Source organism: Podarcis bocagei, assembly GCF_964188305.1.
Source record: "Podarcis bocagei genome assembly, chromosome: 10".
Taxonomy (NCBI): domain Eukaryota; kingdom Metazoa; phylum Chordata; class Lepidosauria; order Squamata; family Lacertidae; genus Podarcis; species Podarcis bocagei.
Window position 1 is genome coordinate 33,016,984 of NC_138135.1, and position 15,610 is coordinate 33,032,593.

Sequence of the window (15,610 nt, forward strand, 5' to 3'; positions counted from 1 at the left end):
CTATTCATTAGCTAGCTGAGCCTTGAGGGTGTTTCTTAATGTTCCTTTGCACCTCCTGTATCCACTTCATGCCTGCCACACCCTTGCAGTCACATCCCAGCTTGCGTGTGGGTCCAGGTTTAAACTACGGTAGCGTTAAATGCATTTTGACCTAAGAGCGGTGCCTACTTATGCAGAATTGAAAATAATCATAATGCATGTGGAGCTATACTAACCAAGTCCACTCAGACTTAACAGAATTCAATGGGACTTGCTCCCAGATAAGTGAGGTTAAGACAACAAACTTATTCAGAAGTGAATGCTCTGAGTTCAGTAGGGCTCGCCCCTCCACATAAGAGTGCTTAGAACTGCAGCCTTCCCTGCCTGTACGCCAGATAGCATTTCATTAATCCTAGCAACCACCTTTTGTGGAAGCCCAACTTTATTATTCACAGATTACTGATTAGAAAAGTGAAGCAGATCACATCCGCACCATGCATATAAAGCACATGGCTTCCCCCAAAGAATCATGGGAACTGTACTTTGTTAGGGGTGCTGGAAATTGCAGCTGTGTGAGGGGTACACTACAGTTCCCGGGGTTCTTTGGGGGAAGCCTTTTGCTTTAAATGTGCGGTATGGATGTGATCAGGAGCAGTTGCTGGAAACTGCAGGAGTGGGTGAGGGCTCTTGCACTTGGCTCTTGTTTGTGGGCTTCCCACAGGCATTGGCTGGCCACTGTGAGAACAGGATACTAGACTAGATGGGTTAGTGGCCTGATCCAATAGGCTCTTCTTACATTCTGCAAAATACTTGGGTTTCCTAAGGCCCTTCTAAGGCATGGAAGAGAAGGAGACAGGCAATGAAAAGAAGAAAGAAAGAAAGAAAGAAAGAAAGAAAGAAAGAAAGAAAGAAAGAAAGAAAGAAGGAGCATGCCGGGTGGAGGTGGCATCTGTGTGGCATTTGTTCAAAAGAGCCACATAGCAACAGCTATATTTGTTAAGTCTGCATGAGCCATATTTTATTCAATAGGTTACATGTTAAGCTGTGTTTCAAAATGTTTATCTCTAAGAGAGGTATGTTTTATTACACTTGCCGCCCTATTAAACGTTTCCTTCATCTAGATTTGCCTTTGGCAATTCCTAGTGAATACTGTTGAGCTAAAGTTTCTCAGAAAACAGAAGGAGGGGGGAGGAAGAGAAGAGTTCAGCAGCTAGGAGCCAGGACTCCTCTGCTGTTACATGCCACAATATTTCCATGTATACAGTCATCATGCAAAGTAAGTTCCCAGAGGAGTTTTCTTTCTTTATTTCCTTTTTTACTTTTTGCAACTGTGCTAATCCTTTAGCAAAGGGCAGCTTCAAACATTACATAATTTACAGGTACACTGCATTGGCACCAGACATATGTGAGAGCTTCATGCATTTTCACTGCCAAGCGCACATGTGGGAAGGCGCTTTGATGGGTCCCCACTCCCCATTTCGCATACACTTGGAGTACCTTGGGCAGGTAGCCATCTCACATGATACATTGTGCATGAGGTATAATGGGCTGAAAAGGGCATATATCCCATAGTGCCCTAGGTCTGGTTCCACCTCCTGCTCAGACTTGTCTGCCAGCAGTGGAGCTGTCTCCTCTTCTGCTTTCCATATAGATTGTGCTGCAACTAGCATAATCTTCCTAGAGTTCCCAGGCTTCTTGCAGGACCTCCAGCTGGTAGAATTACATTCCTGCCATTATGGCAAGGCGGCTGCAGCTCATCCTCACTTGTGGCTCTGGACTGGAGGAATGCATGGCTCTATGAAAGGGCCACACATGTATTCCTGTTTGATTTCTTTCACCGCTTGAGATGGTGGGCAAGCAGGATGAGGAAGCAGTGACTGGATCAGTTGCATGGAAGGATTATGATCCCAGTCATTTATTTGCCCATACATTCAACCTTTCCATTTTTTGGCCCATGCACCCAACCTTAGGGGAAGGGCTGTAGCTCAGGGGTAGAGAATCTGCCTTGCATGCAGAAGTTCCCAAGTTCAATCCCCAGCATCTCCAAATAGGGCTGGGAGATCCTCCTGCCTGAAACCCTGGGAGCCACTGCCAATCAGTGTAGACAATGCTGAGTTAGATGGACTAACGGCCTGAGTCATAAGCCAGCTTCCTATGTCCCCCATTTTTGTTGTTTCCATCATGCACATTTCCTAGGAGATCCACTGGGCATAGATCAGATGCCCAGGACAGAGATGTAAGCAGGGTACACGACTGCCCTGTGGATATGTCACTTTGTGAGCTGTGTGGAAAGGGATTCAGCAACCCAGATGGAGTTAGCAGTTAAGGTAGTGTAAATGACCCACAGACACGCTGGGGGGAAAATGTGAGCAGGAAATGGTAAGATGAATGGGATAGTCTTGTCCTCCCGTTCACCGACACATTTTGCAGTCCATTCACCCTCACGCATTTGGTGGGCATGGGAAGGGGTTCAGACTGTGGCCACAACAGATGTGAGCAGGATGGCTTGATCTGAATGCCCTTATTTGTATACAAAACAATATTCTACAACACAATGTATTTCTTATCTGGAGTGAGTGCCCGCAGTGGCATCTTGTTGGGTGATATATACATTTGTTCCTGTCTTACTGTTGCTTTTGACTGGGGTTTAAGGAAGAGAAGCATTCAGTGCTGAGGAGATTTACCTACGGAGTCTATCCGAAGGACCTGCTGAAGGTCTCTGATGGAGCGCAATGAGCTGTCACTCAGCAATTCATATATCTCTTCAGGGATGGGGTCTCCCTGCCAAAGAATAAAGAGAAAGAGAGAGAATAAGTGTTAGGGTACCATAGGTGCCATGTGCCAGTTTTGTACCAGCTACTTCACATGTATCACATCTATCACAGAGAGAGGGGCAATGAGACAAAATGTGCACAAGATTGTTCTAAACGGGGGAATCAGAAACCTCAGAGGGCCCAGCATCCATGAAAAAAATCCCTCTCTTTCTACAGTGTGACACTTGATGACTTGTACAGTCACATGCCAATGAATTCTGAGAAGTCTGTTAACAGGCAAATCATCTGGAAAAGCTTTTTGCAGTACCATCCTATGCATGGGCATGAAAGTCCACTTGTGTTCAGGGGAGCTTACTTTCTTGTAAGTAAGTTCCATTTTCCAGCCTTAATGTACACCTTTCTAGTGCCTTTCAAAGGAAAAACCTTATTATACGCCCCCTTGCTATCAAGTTAACTGTTTGAAGATGTTCTCCAGGTGCTTTTTTTCAGCCCTTGCTGATTTTATAGTGTTGACCCAGTATATGGAGGCTATGAGAACTGTGAAAACTTAAAGCTCAGAAACGGATGTTGACTTTTCTTTGACAGCTTGATTTCTTCTTTTTGCTTCAAACAAACCATGAGTTTATAGCCAAGCTTTGCTCTTGGTTTGCCACTCATTGTTTGCCTGGGAGGAACAAAACAGATGCCCAGGATTGTAACACCAAATGAAACCATAGCTCAATGTAGCACGGGAGGAGTGCGGTCACCACAATCTTTGACCTTGAAACTTGCATTTTGTTTTTTCATGCTAAGCCATAGTTTGGTTTAGCATTAGATATGAACTGGGCGATTATTCTCACATGCAACAGCCTATAGGTGTTTCTATATATTGGATCTCCATATAGAACAGATATGTTCTGTAGAACAAATGTTATGTGTGGGGCAGACACCAAAAGCCTATGGGTCACATTCACAACTTGAGATAGTTCACATAGCACAAAATGGAAATCCGCATGAGGCTAACATGAGATATGCTAATTCTGTACTTTGTATATTCAGTAACTTTGCAGCAGGGATTAGGCAAGAAGGAGATTAAGCAGGGGATGGACACGGGTAATTGATCTAGGTTTTCAAGGAGAGATTACCTACATCGATCCAGTATTCAGTTACAATTGTGCCAAGTGTTTGCCAAGATGTTGTTACACACACATAAGCACACAAAAATCTCCAGGGCAGACTTTTGGAATCCGTGAGTTGAAACACAAGTAAAGTTATGATGAATGGGGGGCAATTCAGTCCCTCCCCCAACATTTGTGTGCACATGTAGCCTCTTCAAATACACTGGACACAATTCACCATGAGGTTCTCCTGCACAAGCTCAAACTGAAATGAACAGGAGCTATGCAAGAACATGGAAGTGCTTTTCACTGGGTCCCATTAATTTCAGTTAGGGCTTGTACTGGTGGATTGTGGCCATTGTGAAATAAAACGCTCTGGATTTAAGCCATATTCAGAGTGGACCCATTGAAATGAATAGATTTTTGTTATGACTAGCTTATTCCAGTGTTTCTACTCTATCATTCAGTCAGATATAACCCTCTGTATCCATAGAAACTTTCCTTATGTACAGCCAGATCATTAATCGCTCAGGTCTGTACATTGACTGGCAGCAGCTATCCAAAGTTTCAGACAGGTGTCTTTTTGGGAATTGATCCCAAGTCCTTTTGCAAGCCTGTGCTTTTCCATTGAACTGAACTCTTTTCTTTTTGCTATCAAAGTAACAGTTTTTCATTAAAATATGCAGTAAATTAATTGCAACCTTTTATTAAATGATAGGGTCATCCGTGCCTCCCCTTTCAATATATAATCCCCCTAAAGTTAAAAGCCCAACCCTGGTTGCCTAATATTGCATCAGCTCTAGTTAAAGCCTAACTGCAGAAACAATAAGGAAAAATACTGCTCCATAAATGTTTCTTCATGGCTCATTGTGCTCCCTATTGTCTTTTGTGACGCGGGAGGGGGGATTGTGCTACAACTGTTGAACTGGGATGTGAATTGCAAGGTTTTGTTGCTGCAGCCTGGAGGGACATACCATGTGGATTAAACAGATTTTGCACAGTACTTTGCGGTTCAAAATTGAACTCCACAGAATCATGAAATACAACAATTGTATGGTGTTTATTTGGATACAACCATATTCCCAGCCCAAGACTACTTTTCCATGGCTTGCCTGTATGATCAGGGATACATATAACATCAGCTCTGGAAGAGAACAGAAATCAGGTACAGTATATCAGGCATGAACCTTCACAGACCTCTTCCAACTTCACAGAGACCAGAAGTATTCCAAATAACAAGCCTGGATCAACAAACACTTGTTTGCATGTGCAAAGTACCCCAGGGTCTTTCACAAACATTGAACTTTACACTTTTCTATGATACACAAGTGTGCACATGCGCGTGCACACACACTCACACACACACAAGTTCTGACCACATTCAAGTCATAGTTGGATTGCCAAGCATTTGAGACTGCATATTCTTCTATGTACCAGAGTTATGCAGACTGAACTATTATGCAGCTTTAAGGTGCAACAGAAGTATGTTAAGGGCTTCACATTAGCTGGAAGGGTCGTGGGGAGGGTTTCCCTTTTTTCAGTGGGATCAGGGGTCTTTTGGTCAACATTGACAGCAGACTCTCCAGAAAAGGGAACTTTTAAAAAAAGCAATGAGTACTATTTAGATACTATCAAGACCAGTGTGGTGTAGCAGTTCGAAAGCACACCAGTGCAAGTAGATAAATAGGTACTTTGGCAGCGGGAAGGTAAACGACGCTTCCATGTGCTCTGGTTTCTGCTGCAGTATCCCATTGCACCAGAAGCAGTTTAGTCATGCTGGCCAGATGACCCAGAAAACTGTCTGTGGACAAACACCGGCTCCCTCGGCCTGAAAGAGAGATGAGCGCCGCACCCCATAGTTGCCTTTGACTGGACTTAACCATCCAAGGGTCATTTACCTTTTATTTACCTAGCAGAGTGTTGAACTAGGGTATGGGAGATCAGGGATCAAATCCCCACACAACCATGAAAAATGACACCCCCCCCCACACACCAACAACAACAAGTATATGGCAGGCTGACAAACAAGGTGATGGCGGACGACCATCACCTGAACAACTTAGGAGATATTTTGACCCTAAGACTAGGAAGCTTTGTAATGATGAGGAGATAATGAACATGTATATATTTTTTGGATTATGCTAGTAAGTCGGACAATTTGCAGCATATTTGTGGGTTTGTTTGTGTTATCTATATCTGCAGGAGGATCATGGCAATAAAGAGCCAGCCCTCACTTACAAGCAAGGTAAACCATCCTGGCTTCCCACAAAAGAACCCAGGGAGTAAGGTACTGAGAATTTTCTGTAGGAAATCTCTGGTCCTGCAGAAAAGCCCACAGTTCCTAAGATTCCCCAGGGGAAAGAGAATAATTCTTAAGCCAGCTGGCAGTGGGGCATATATGTCCAGAGAACACACATCTCCCTCCGGAATCAGTGGCTGGGGGAAATAGCATGAGTGATATCATGGTGAAATACTGAATATCCTGCTCTCAACACCCCAAGAACTGTATTGGTGTGCTTAACCAGGGAAAACAGATAAACAGAAACATGTAGAAAGTGTTGCACCTGCCAGGAAAAGCAGTTGTGACTTAATAGAGCAATTACTTGGATGACTCCGGCGCTTCTTGATACTTAATACATGGAATATAGAACTTTATTTTAAACTCAGGAACCTCCGAGACATGAGCAAATGCTGAAGGGCTACTGAGAAGTGCAATACGCTCCTGTGAGAACAGGGGAGGAAGGAAAATTGGACGGATGTTTATGGATCAAAGCTCTACTGGAGGAATTGCAAAAGAAGATCATGAGAGGCCAACATGTAAAGAACTGATTACATGAATTAGAGCTCCACTCCCTGTTCAGAGAGGTGGGTTTAGGTGCCAAGTTTTTCTTGTCAGAGATGTTATCAGTAGGACCAAAGCATGTCAACACACCCAGCTTGTAAAGTACATTATCCTCTGTCTCATAGAGGGGCTTGGGCCACAAAGACTCTTTATTCTCTCTTTGGATCAGTTCTGAAGGCTGAAGCTCTACGAAGACTTGTTTAGCAAAAAGTACCATTGAGCTCAGGTGTACTTTCCTAGTAAACATGATTCGGATTGGGCTGCAAGAGTGTGCGTCTGCACAGAAGGCCTCCATGTGTGAATTAAGGTGCTTCTTTTACTGCTTTCTACACTTATCAACAGGAAACTGGTTTATTTCAAACTGTCCCAGTAAGCTGATGACACAGAGCCCAGTTTAGAAGAGGCGCTGTGGGCAGGCAATTATACATACAGGTTCCAGACAAGCAGACATTCATAAGCCTGATAAGGAAAGGTGCCCAGTGCAAACAATGAACAATCCACTCATGCACATGAGTCTGTGAATTAGCTGGGAGAAAGGTGGAATGGCAACAAGGAGGCAGAGCCTGTCCATGAGCCAATCAGGATAGCTGGAGTTACTTTCTTCTCTGCTTTTGGAAAGGTATATGCCCAGAACAGGTTAATGATCTCCTTTTAACTGCTCTGTGGATCAAAGAAGACTCTTGCCTGGCTGGCTATCAAGTGCCTCCTGGCTGGCCTTGCATTGCTGCAAGGCTGCAAATTCCTAGCCCAGTGATTTTTATATCTCTTTGTCTGCCTTGCCTTCCCTTCTTACGGTTTCCCCAGTGGACAGTATGTACTGGCAGGCACAGCCTTATTATGGTCGCTAGTCACAAGGCAGCAGCCACACAGCCAGTACAAGAGCACACATACACACTTTTTCAACAGCGGCTCATGGACTTTGCTTGTGAGGGCTGGGCGGAAGACAATGCCAGGAACCAGATGCGGAGCGTGTGTTCTACAACCCACGGTAGTTCCTGCAATAAACTTCTTGATCTGAGCATTTGAGCCAGGGATGAAGTCTTGAAAGAGAGTTTCTGTTCTGCTGCCCTGCTTAGAGCATCAGGCAGTGCTGGTCCAAGCCATTCTGCTGTCTGAAGCAAAGCCCACATGCCCCCAGCCATGTTGAAGGCAACACTTTGAAAAGTCTTACTGCACCATTTGGACACCAGTTCTCACCTTCATCTACCAGTATCTCTCTTTTCTCCCTCTCCCTTCCACCACAGTGCTTGGTCTCCCTAAGCCACCCCCTAACAACACTCCCAATTCAGACTTAAAAATATTATAAAGCCTGCATTGGGGGTGTTGTCAGCGGGTGGCTCAGGGAGGCTGAGCATTGGGTCTTTTGGATCTGGACCCCAGCTCTTCTGCCTCTTCCCTTCCCTTAAAAAACAACAACCATGGGCCTGCCTAGGATTATGCTGCCTATACTTTCACCGGCCCACATCTTCTATTCACTGCCCCCTCCCAAAGCATATCTGTTTCCCTTGAAGCCTGCCAGAGACACTTGCCAGCGCTGATGCCTGTCATTCTGCTTTCCCACTGCCAGCACCATTCACCAGCCTGCTTAAATTCAGCAACCGTGTGCCTGCTGCTGCCTGCATCACCTCACCTAGTGCAAGAGAACAGTGGCACAGGAGTGCATCTCAAGAGTTTTTCCTGGTCCTACCTGGAGCTGTTTGGGATTGAACTTTAGACCTTCTGCATGCAAAACAAATGCTGTACGGCTGAGCTGTTGCCTTGCCTCTGCAACCCTTGACAATGGTGCTTACCAGAAGCAGATCACTTCACCCTCCTTCATGGCAAGACTGGCCCTTACAGCAGACCAGATTCTTAGTATTGATCTATATCCAGGCCTGTCCCAAAGTTTGCAATGTCTGCCAGTCACAGGGGACACATTGCATATTCCCTTCTGTTTCTCAAGAGGACTCTGGAGCCATGCACTTTTGGACTGCTTAGCAGCTAAGTTCCAAATTTGGACTATTTTTCTTCCCTCTTTGTTGCCAACTAATCTGTGCAATTCAGTCCTATCTAAAATCATAATCAGAGATTATCTTGGTTTCCCAAGTTCTAAAAGAGTCACATAGCTTTGGATTATTTCAACCACTTCTGTTCTACAACATCTACTGGTCTTTTAGCCTTAAGAGTAGTTCCCCCCCCCCCCAAGGTGAGTAGTACCCAAGGCCACCCAAAATATTTTGGAACTCAAGGCAGAAAATCTTCCAAGCATCTCCCTTCCTGGCAGTAAAATACACCAATAATAAATTAAATTTGTTGCCTTTTCATGACATCCGAAATCAGCTGCCCAAGGCAGCTGCTTCATTCTATCAAACAGTAGGGCCAACACAGAATCACCTTCCCCCCTCCTTGACATTTTTAGTGTCATGGACCATATATAATGAAGTCTGTGAAGGTAGGAATGGAAAAGGCAGCCAGTTTAGTATCCTGCAGGCATGATATAATAGACTGTGATCAAGGGAAGGCTTAGGAGCCACACCTTTTTGCCAAATCCATATGAATGTGGGAGTGCTGCAAAGTCCTGGGAAGTTCCCATGAAAAAAGGCAGGCATGAGCTATGCAGCTCTACAGCGCTCCCCATAGCAGCCCCATTACAGCTCAGTAGTTCCTCGTGGTTATTCTGAGGTTCCGGCCGGAAATGTATTTCATCCTGACATCATGGCCCCAAGGAAACAAAGATTGTGAAACTGGAGTCTGGGGGTGGTAGCAGAAGGAAGAACTTCTCAAGGCTCAGAGAGGAACACCAAGTGCATGTCTGCGTTCCGTTTTATTTGAAAAGTCATTCTGAGTATCTAGAGTGTCAGGCCAGTGTCATGGAAGATGAGATTGAAAAGGTCGCCTTCTGGTTTGCAAACTGCAGGGAAAAACTCTAACACCTTCCCTTGCTCCCAGTTTGTTTCTTTTGCTCCATGAAATAAGAGCAAATCAAGGAACTCCTCCTGGCCCACCTCATTAAGGAACTGAGAGAGAGACAAAAGCCATACATGCCCTCTTGGCACTGGCTCCTCTTCTCCCTTAAGGCAGTTTAGTTCACCTCTAAACAGATCCAAGCTCCCAGCTTTGCAGTTCAACCTGTCCCTTGAGCTACTATATCTTCCTGCTATATTTTGGAAAGGAGTGGATTCTCTTTAAGCCAAAACATTTCCTCATAGGCAACAAAATGATAGCGTGAAGTGAGTGGGAGGGGGAACCCTAAACTGACAATCTGGAAAATGTGATCCAGGCAATGCCAGGTTGATACCCTCACTTTTGCCAACCTGACAGCCCACCCACAAGGTCCCAGCCGAGCTTTTGGAAACCTGTGCCTTACAAGTGATTAACTGCTGCAGCTCTGTGCTATACCAGGGTGGGGTGCATTCTGCACACCTGGAGGACTGGAAGAGCAAAGCAGCTTTTAAACTTTTTTTGAAGATGTTATTTCTCAAAATTGTGCTTGGGGTGGTGGTGGGGAAGCACCGTGACATTCCTCAGCATGGAGCAACATCAACGAGTCCCAGCAGAACCTAGCAAGAGAAACACAAGATGACTTAACCCCCAAAGGCCATGGCTTCCGCATTTGGGGAAAATGCCTTTTAACCCTTCTGTTGCCACACCCAGCAATGGGTGGTCATCTCTGCGAACCTGGCAAACTATCTCTCTTTCATATGTCAGTGAAATCCTCTCTCTGAAGAAGTCTGTTCTTCATGAAGAGAAAAATGCCATTTTAACGATGGCCTTGTAAAATAAGAATTCTTCCGTTTGGATTTTCTTTCTCGCTTGGTTCACCTTTGACATTTTAACCCTCGGTCCTCACCAACCAAGATGACCAGAGGACATTTACTCCCAGCTATCCTTCATACAATGGCAGGTCTTCAGATAAATGCAAACTGGAGGGATTTCCCCCATCAGCATGATGCACTTTTGGTGAGCCTTGGAAACGTCATTCTCTCCTAGTCCCACACATCAGCTGATGGAGAGGAAGACACACGTACACTCTGCTTTGCTGTTTCGGGTGCCGCCTCATCTGAGCAACCTTCACACACTCTTAATTGCTCTGGTACTTTGTCTGCTCCTCTAGCATACAGGGATTTCCTAGCAGGCAGGTACTGTCCTCTGCAAGGGGATACATGTCTTGTCAGGGGATGGAATTTCTGCAACCTAATCCCAGATCCAAGTGACAATGCGTATGTGCGAGCATGTGCCTGTACGTGCCGAGGGATGAGTACGCCAAGTAGGATTGGGCCAAATGGCACGGGGACACGTTTCCTTTCAAACCTAGATTACACGATCCATCAAGGAAAGACAAATGTTTACTGCTTTGGGAAGAAATACAACCGGCTGCGTCTATACAACCGCAGTGCAGCCCACATCTCCAACCGCTTCCCTTTATGGCCCGGATAACAATGGGACAGCCAGGGGAAGGAAGGCTTCACACCCACTCACTCCCTTTCCATTACATGGGGGCTGACTCTAATGAAGGAGGAGGATTTGTATCAATTTGGTGGGAGTTTTAAAGAGAGGGGATTTCCCACATCCACTACCTCACTTGAATCTATCCTACTGAGGAGTCACTGGGTAAATTCTAAAGATTTTTGCATCCCCTCCTATCTTTGCAGGATTGCCAGTTGCTGTTTGTGCCATAGATGCAAAAACAGGGTGTGTTCTTAGGATTTATTGAGCCCAGCGCAAGGGAGTGGAGGAAAACATCCAAAACTGAACAACACTGAGCTGGCACAGACCTAGTCCCAGTACACCAGGGGTGGGAAACCTCGGGCCTGGGGTCAACTGCAGCCCTCCAGGCCTTGCTATTTGACCACACCTTTCACTAGCCTTTCACTGCACCTTCCTCCAGTTCTTTTGCTTGGTTGGAAGGTGTCTTTGAACTGTAATCATGCTCCTTGCTTGCCTGGATGAGTTGTACATGCAGATACCTCTGACTTTTGCATGACTGGACTGCAGCCTACTGTACAGAGCTAAGAGTCACAGGAAACTAGGCAGAGGGTCTTCCCAGTAATGGCACCCAACCTGGGCAATGCCCTCACATCAAATGCAAACAGATAAACAACTACACAACTCTCCAAAGACATCTCTGTATGGGGAAGTTTTTAATGCTCAACGTTTTGCTGGGTTTTTATTATGTTCGAAGCTGTCCAGAGTGGCTGGGGCAGCCCAGGCAGATGGGCAGGCTAATAATAATAATAATAATAATAATAATAATAATAATAATAATAATAATAATAATAATAATTTGTTGCCACAGCCACCACTGACATGCACCTCCAAGAAGGTTGCCCATGAGAAAATGTGGCCTTCAGGCTGAAAAATGTTCTCTACCCCACTATTCCCTGCAGAGAACTGAGTCCAATAAAAAAGTAGGGAATGTGGGTGGCTAAGGTGTCACAGAAATAATTGGCTTATGAGTGAATGGATGGGAATTGGGCTACATTGGGAAAGGAGAGATGCTGTGTTGAGGCTCTACAACCAATGTAGGAAGGATAGCTTGCAAAAGAAATGCAGTAGATTGCAGGACATGCAGAGAAGCTGAAATAATGTAAAGTTGTTCTGTGATAGTAACTCTCCAGATGAGGACAGAAAGAGAATGGGGCCTGCAGCACGCACTTGGTTCTGTGCAAGTTCACTTCATGGACGTCTCCAAGAAAGTCTATGAGGCAGCAACCCAACTTTACCGTGTAGATGGAGCTAACCTGGTGCCCTACATATTTTGTTGGACTCCTGTTCTCATCAGCCCTAGAGAGCATGGCAAAGGTCAGGGATAATGGGAGTCATTGTCCAACAACTTAGAGGACATGAAGTTGCGGAAGGCTGCCATTTGTTTAATTTAGAGGACAGCTTTTGAGTCATTCAGATATGGTGGTGGTCAAACCAATCCTAGATCATGTACGGTATATATAAATTGTGCATTTGGAAATAATGTGAAACAGATCTGAACATATTTGAGCTCTTGTCACATGATTGAAGCAACTGTGCCTATCTCTGCTCCAAGAAGTTGACTTGTGTACAAACTGTTTTATTAAATCCCACCTCTTCCTCTAAAGGAGACCACAATTTGTGCGTGTGAGCAAATGTGTTCTCCCTGAAGATTACCTGCAGGCATGTCTATGGGTTGCTCAGAGATCCATGTCTTGCCTTAATTTAGGTGAACCCTTGAACTGAGCGTGCATCACACTATGCAAGCTTACAGTGTCAATGGTTCCAGTAGTAGATAGGTAGCCGTGTTGGTCTGCCATAGTCAAAATAAAAAAAATTCCTTCCAGTAGCACCTTAAAGACCAACTAAGTTAGTTCTTGGTATGAGCTTTCGTGTGCATGCACACTTGTCAATGGTGTACTGATGATGTCTCAAAGACTTATTCTGCTCCACAGCAGACCCCATTCTGTTGGTGTATTCATTGCTATACCATGTTTCAATGACAACTGTACGCTCCTCAGGGGCAGAGACTGTGCCTTTACTTGCCTTCATTAACCATCCTGCATACTTTTGGATGCTTAAAAACAATATATTCATGGTGTTCGCTTGCAGGTGCTTTGTCAGTTCATACATGCTTGCTTGAATAGGACCGGAATAGCCATGAAGCTTAATGAATGGTTCACACAGTGATTGTAAACAATAGTAGTATGTGTCTTGGCATAAAAAGGGGAGGCAACATTTGAAAGGTTTATTCTTCCCATTACTCTTTAGCCACAGTGGGACAAATTATCTCTTGCCATTAACTAACCTGGACATTTTTACTTAGATACCAACCTATAAAGCAAATAAATGAATAGCACTTATTATGTTTGTATTCAGATACAGAACTCTTTGGAATATATGCAATAGGAAATGGCCTCAACTGACATTTTTTTAAAGGAGAATTTATATCCACCATAGTTCACTGATAATGCAACATGCACATGACATGCACTTTGATATCTATAATCTGAACTCCAAGTAGACTGCAAGATGTAGCCTGGTTTACTTCCGACTAGCCGCAAACCAGAGAAGCAGATCTCTGCGTGGTCTGAGAAAAAAAAGTATAAAGGCAACTCTCCATTTACGTAGGAGTTGCATTCCGAGGCACCGCACATTTAAGTGAAATTGCGTATATTTGAAACACCATTGGGGGAAACCTGCAAGCACCCTCTAAACTTCTAGAAACCCTTGAAAACTCCTTTAAAAAAACAGTAGCACTTATCAGACACCAAATTTCACCACAATCGCTCCCTCCAAACCTCCTTGCTCAAACACCAACTCTCCCCAAGCCTCAACAATTGGTGCAAGGACTCCTGGGATTGCACTTACAAACTCGTGGGATTGCTGGGTGCTGTTTCCATGCCCTTTTAGAGCCATTTTTAAAGTCACTTCCAGGTTCGGGAGCATAAATTGGTTGTTGCCTGTACTATAGAATTGTCTAAATTACATCATCTCTTCATCGGTAGGATACAAAGGAAAGCTAACATTCTGACAAAGAAAGTAAGGTAACTTATAACCCAATCCTATGGCATGGAACCCAATGGAACTCTTTCCTTTCTTTCTAAGTGTGGTCAGAATTGCAATTTTATTGTAGTATATTATAACATTATAAGGGACGCGGGTGGCGCTGTGGGTAAAACCTCAGCGCCTAGGACTTGCCGATCGCATGGTCGGCGGTTCGAATCCCCGCGGCGGGGTAAGCTCCCGTCATTTGGTCCCAGCTCCTGCCCACCTAGCAGTTCGAAAGCACCCTTAAGTGCAAGTAGATAAATAGGTACCGCTTTATAGCGGGAAGGTAAACGGCGTTTCCGTGTGCTGCTCTGGTGCCGGGTCGCCAGAGCAGCTTCGTCACGCTGGCCACGTGACCCGGAAGTGTCTTCGGACAGCGCTGGCTCCCGGCCTCTAGAGTGAGATGAGCGCACAACCCTAGAGTCTGTCAAGACTGGCCCGTACGGGCAGGGGTACCTTTACCTTACCTTTACCTTTATATTATAACATTAAAAAAAATGTAATTACAACAAAATAAAATATACTGCACTAAACAAATGTTTATGATGGGTGTACAAAGAGATGCTGTAGGCTGGCGCTGTGAACTTGAAGCCACTCTTATTGCAGGGATACTTCCCTGGAGTTACAGGTATACAGTAACTATACCAGTGCAATAATGTTGAAGCACTGTGTAGGTGTGTGAAGATTGACTTATTAATATACCATCCTTCCTCACTGGAGTTCAAGCCAGGTTACATGGAGTTCACCCTTGCTGCTACTTTGTGACAAGGATAAATACTGACTAGCCCAAGGTCACTTAAAAGAGCATCATGGCTCAACGGGAACTTAACATAGACCTTCTCAAATTTGAGCTCAAACCTTCTCAAATCCAAACCCAACTCTCTCCAGTACTGGCCTCCATTTATTTTTGCAGATGCACCACAGGCAAAACCAACTTGCCAGGTAGAATGTTTTCCTACCCCCGCACTTTCAAGCTGAGAAAAGCTTCACCGGTTGAATTTCTTCCATGACACTGTTGGAGTGCTGGAGCTTCTTTGGTGGGGTAGGGGAATAACTAAAAACCACCCAGATCAGCCTGCAAAGCAAAAATGGACATACCCACAAGCAGCAGGAGAGCAAGGAGAGGCAGGCTCACCCTTACCATTGCACAGAGGACTCTACCTTTTCGGTGTTATGAAAAGGCAGCAAATTGTTAATTATTGCTTGCTTGCTTGCCTTCTCCTAAGAAATGCTGTTGGGGCATTTCCCCTTCTTGAGTTTAATATGGGGGCCTATTTATGTCACAATTTGCTGTGCCACCTCAGGGAATTGCCGGTGCCAATTTTGCACCCTGGGCAAGCCTAACCACTTCCACACGTAAACCCCCCCGAAAATGCTGACTGCAATGTCACAAGGAGATGTCGAAATAGGAAAGTCAGATATTA

General features: G+C 44.8%; 1 protein-coding gene across 4 annotated transcripts in view; it reads right to left on the reverse strand.

Moving 5' to 3' along the window:
- Window positions 1-15,610, reverse strand: part of PDGFB (platelet derived growth factor subunit B) — a 46,539-nt gene that overhangs the window by 14,107 nt on the left and 16,822 nt on the right. For all 4 annotated transcript variants that reach the window (XM_081211924.1, XM_081211923.1, XM_081211922.1 and 1 more), the window contains one exon: window positions 2,664-2,760. In XM_081211924.1, coding sequence (XP_081068050.1) covers window positions 2,664-2,760 — 97 coding nt within the window. The remainder of the gene's footprint in view (window positions 1-2,663; window positions 2,761-15,610) is intronic.